The 2,681-nt window shown below is 33.7% G+C and overlaps 1 protein-coding gene across 1 annotated transcript; it reads right to left on the reverse strand.

Annotated features, from left to right (window-relative positions):
- Window positions 1–479: 479 nt before the first annotated feature.
- On the reverse strand, window positions 480–1,227 carry LOC109863432 (baculoviral IAP repeat-containing protein 2-like; the record flags this gene model as incomplete). Its single annotated transcript, XM_020443698.1, has 1 exon — window positions 480–1,227. A coding segment is annotated over exon 1 (748 nt), but the record flags the coding sequence as incomplete, so codon positions are not given.
- Between the last annotated feature and the right edge of the window lie 1,454 nt (window positions 1,228–2,681).

Raw genomic sequence — 2,681 nt, forward strand, 5'->3', positions numbered from 1 at the left:
AATCATTTTTTAATATCTCTAATCATTTTCGAGAGAAATTGAGAAAAAAGAAAAGCCGCTCTACATATGAGGGGTGATTTCATCCCTTTAAACCGTTTTTCAGCAGCAACGGAAAATGTCAATACTCATCTATTGACCTCTCTTACATGTGTGCAAAGTTTCATCAAAATCAGAATTTTCGGGTTCGCGAGGTTCCCTTGTAAGTTGCAAAGTTTTTTTGGCTAAAAATACCAATGTATGTATACAAATATATACAAAAATGTATATGTATACAAAGTATACATATTTTTATTACTNGTTCTAAACGGAACAATATATAAAGTATACATATTTATTATGTGTATATTATATGTTAATCTTATAAACTATTGAAAATAAAACNTTAGAAGTAAACTATTTTAAGTAACATTGTAATACAAATATAACAACATATAGAACTACTATAACAATAAAAAGTAGCANATTTTGTCGCAATTTGCCAGTATCTTTATCCAATTTTTTGTCTGCTTCTTGTACTTCTTCAAATGAATTGGTTGAATTGTTCTTTGTATAATATGTTCCGTTGGTGACTGTGTTTATGTAATCACGTCCTTTGCAAACAATCAGGAACGGACAGTAATCAAACCACTTTGCGTGTTGCTCCCAGGGAACATTTTCCGGATTCCAATCTCTCAATTCTCCTCCGCAATAGTAGCACAACGTCTGATCATCTTTCCCCGTGTAATAAAATCCTGCATTTGCTAAATCTTGTTTTGTTTGTTTTAATGATTTTGGCCATANTTCAAATGTATTACTTCTCGCTTTATAAGTGTCAAATCGTGGATATTTCGGTTTCGATAATGTTTTCTTTAACATTNCAATGTCCTCGGTAACATCATCCAAACTGGAAACGGACATAAAACACGTANATTTCTCGTTTACTTTTTTCGGAATTGTGTTAGAATCCACATCGGCTACGTTGTCACAGGATAAGTTTTCAACATGTTGGCATTGCCTAGACCACCGTCGATGATCAGCCATTGGATTGTCATTTGTTTCCCATTTGCATATTTCAAGTTTACAGTCAAAACATTTCACCTTATTTTCTTCACCCATGTAATAGAATCCAGCTTCAGCCAGTTGTTCCGGCTTTATCCATGGGCATAACCAATCTTTAAAACTGACTAATCGAACCGATTCGAATTTATAGTCTTTTTGACAGTTCTCCGGAATACACTGTTTAGCCATTTTGATATAAAATATAAAATTCTTTTTCTCTGCAAAACTGATGGGTAGACACAACCTACGAGCTCTTAAATACTTATTGTCCCCACCGTTTTCTTTCTTTTAATTGGACAAAAGATAGCCTCTTCTTCATTGAACTTGTGATTAATTAGCACAAAAACGAATAATGACACGCAAGTAATATTATGCATATTGTAATTTGATATTTTTGAACAGCACGTGTGTACAAAAAATGATTAATAACACGCAAGTGATAGTATTACACATATTGTAATTTTATATTTTCGAACAGCACGTGTTTTTAGTGCATCATCGCGTTGCATATGTCAGCACGATTCTCTTTTTTCCTCATAGCACAGTATTGTTAAGACAAGACATGAAAGAATAAATTTCTCATTTATGTAATATATGTAATATATTTATTTATTTACTATAGGTATTGTGTACAGTACAAAAAGTACACAAATATACTTTATTTTTGTTACAATCGCTCGTTNACAAAAACTTCACCTTCTGCTTGCAATAGATGTCTATTCTCCATAAATTCCAGTATACATGCTTTGCAGTCATAGGCTGGTCCATCAATTTTAAACAATAGCTTAGCGCACATCATACAGTGCAGTGCCCANGGTAAGAAAAATAAGGTGCTGTAAAGCGAATGTGTATCCGCGCATACAACGAAGAGATCTAGTGGTCCATGTTGTTTGTAACATTCCATATTCGACGTCGCGGTATGCGTTGCTCGAGATAGAACACTCGCACTTCTGGATTGGCAATATTGAGACAAACACAATGGAGCAGATCGTGATAGGTCTCTGGATGATTTATTGGTCGAATACTATCAATCAGTTCAAAATAATCCTCTCCTTCTTCTATTTCATTCNATTCAACTCCTGGTGGTAGCTTCATGATCTAAACAACGCAGAAAGAGATAAGCCATTTATCCGANAAATAGCAATTCAATAAACAACTCATCAGATAAAACAAAAGCGAACATGTACCAAATTTAGTACTTACGTTGTGAAGTTTTTCAGTAGTTTCTTCTTTCTCATACTTTGTAGTTAGAATCGATTGATATGCAAATGTGAGATAGGAGTTCTTAAATACTAATCACCCCCACCGCTTCATCTTATTTGATTGGACGAGAAATAGCTCCTTCTTCAATAACGATTTGATTATTTAGCACAAAAAACAAAGTGATATTTCGATGTTCAACTACATAGATATAAAAATTGCATAGTTGCAGTAACGACAAACTAATGTTATCAAGTGTTTCAACACGTTCGCGCGGTTTCGGCACGTTCGTATATAACATGATCCATAGTGATGATTATGCACGATGATGCTGTCTTGATGTAACANAATGCGGTAAGAATCAAGACATTGAAATGTTTCAACCACATACGAATAAAATACTTGCATAACTGCAACAAAAGTGATATATTATTAAGCTATCT

The sequence above is a fragment of the Pseudomyrmex gracilis genome, unplaced genomic scaffold, assembly GCF_002006095.1.
Source record: "Pseudomyrmex gracilis isolate BER0280 unplaced genomic scaffold, ASM200609v1 scaffold_4939, whole genome shotgun sequence".
NCBI lineage: Eukaryota > Metazoa > Arthropoda > Insecta > Hymenoptera > Formicidae > Pseudomyrmex > Pseudomyrmex gracilis.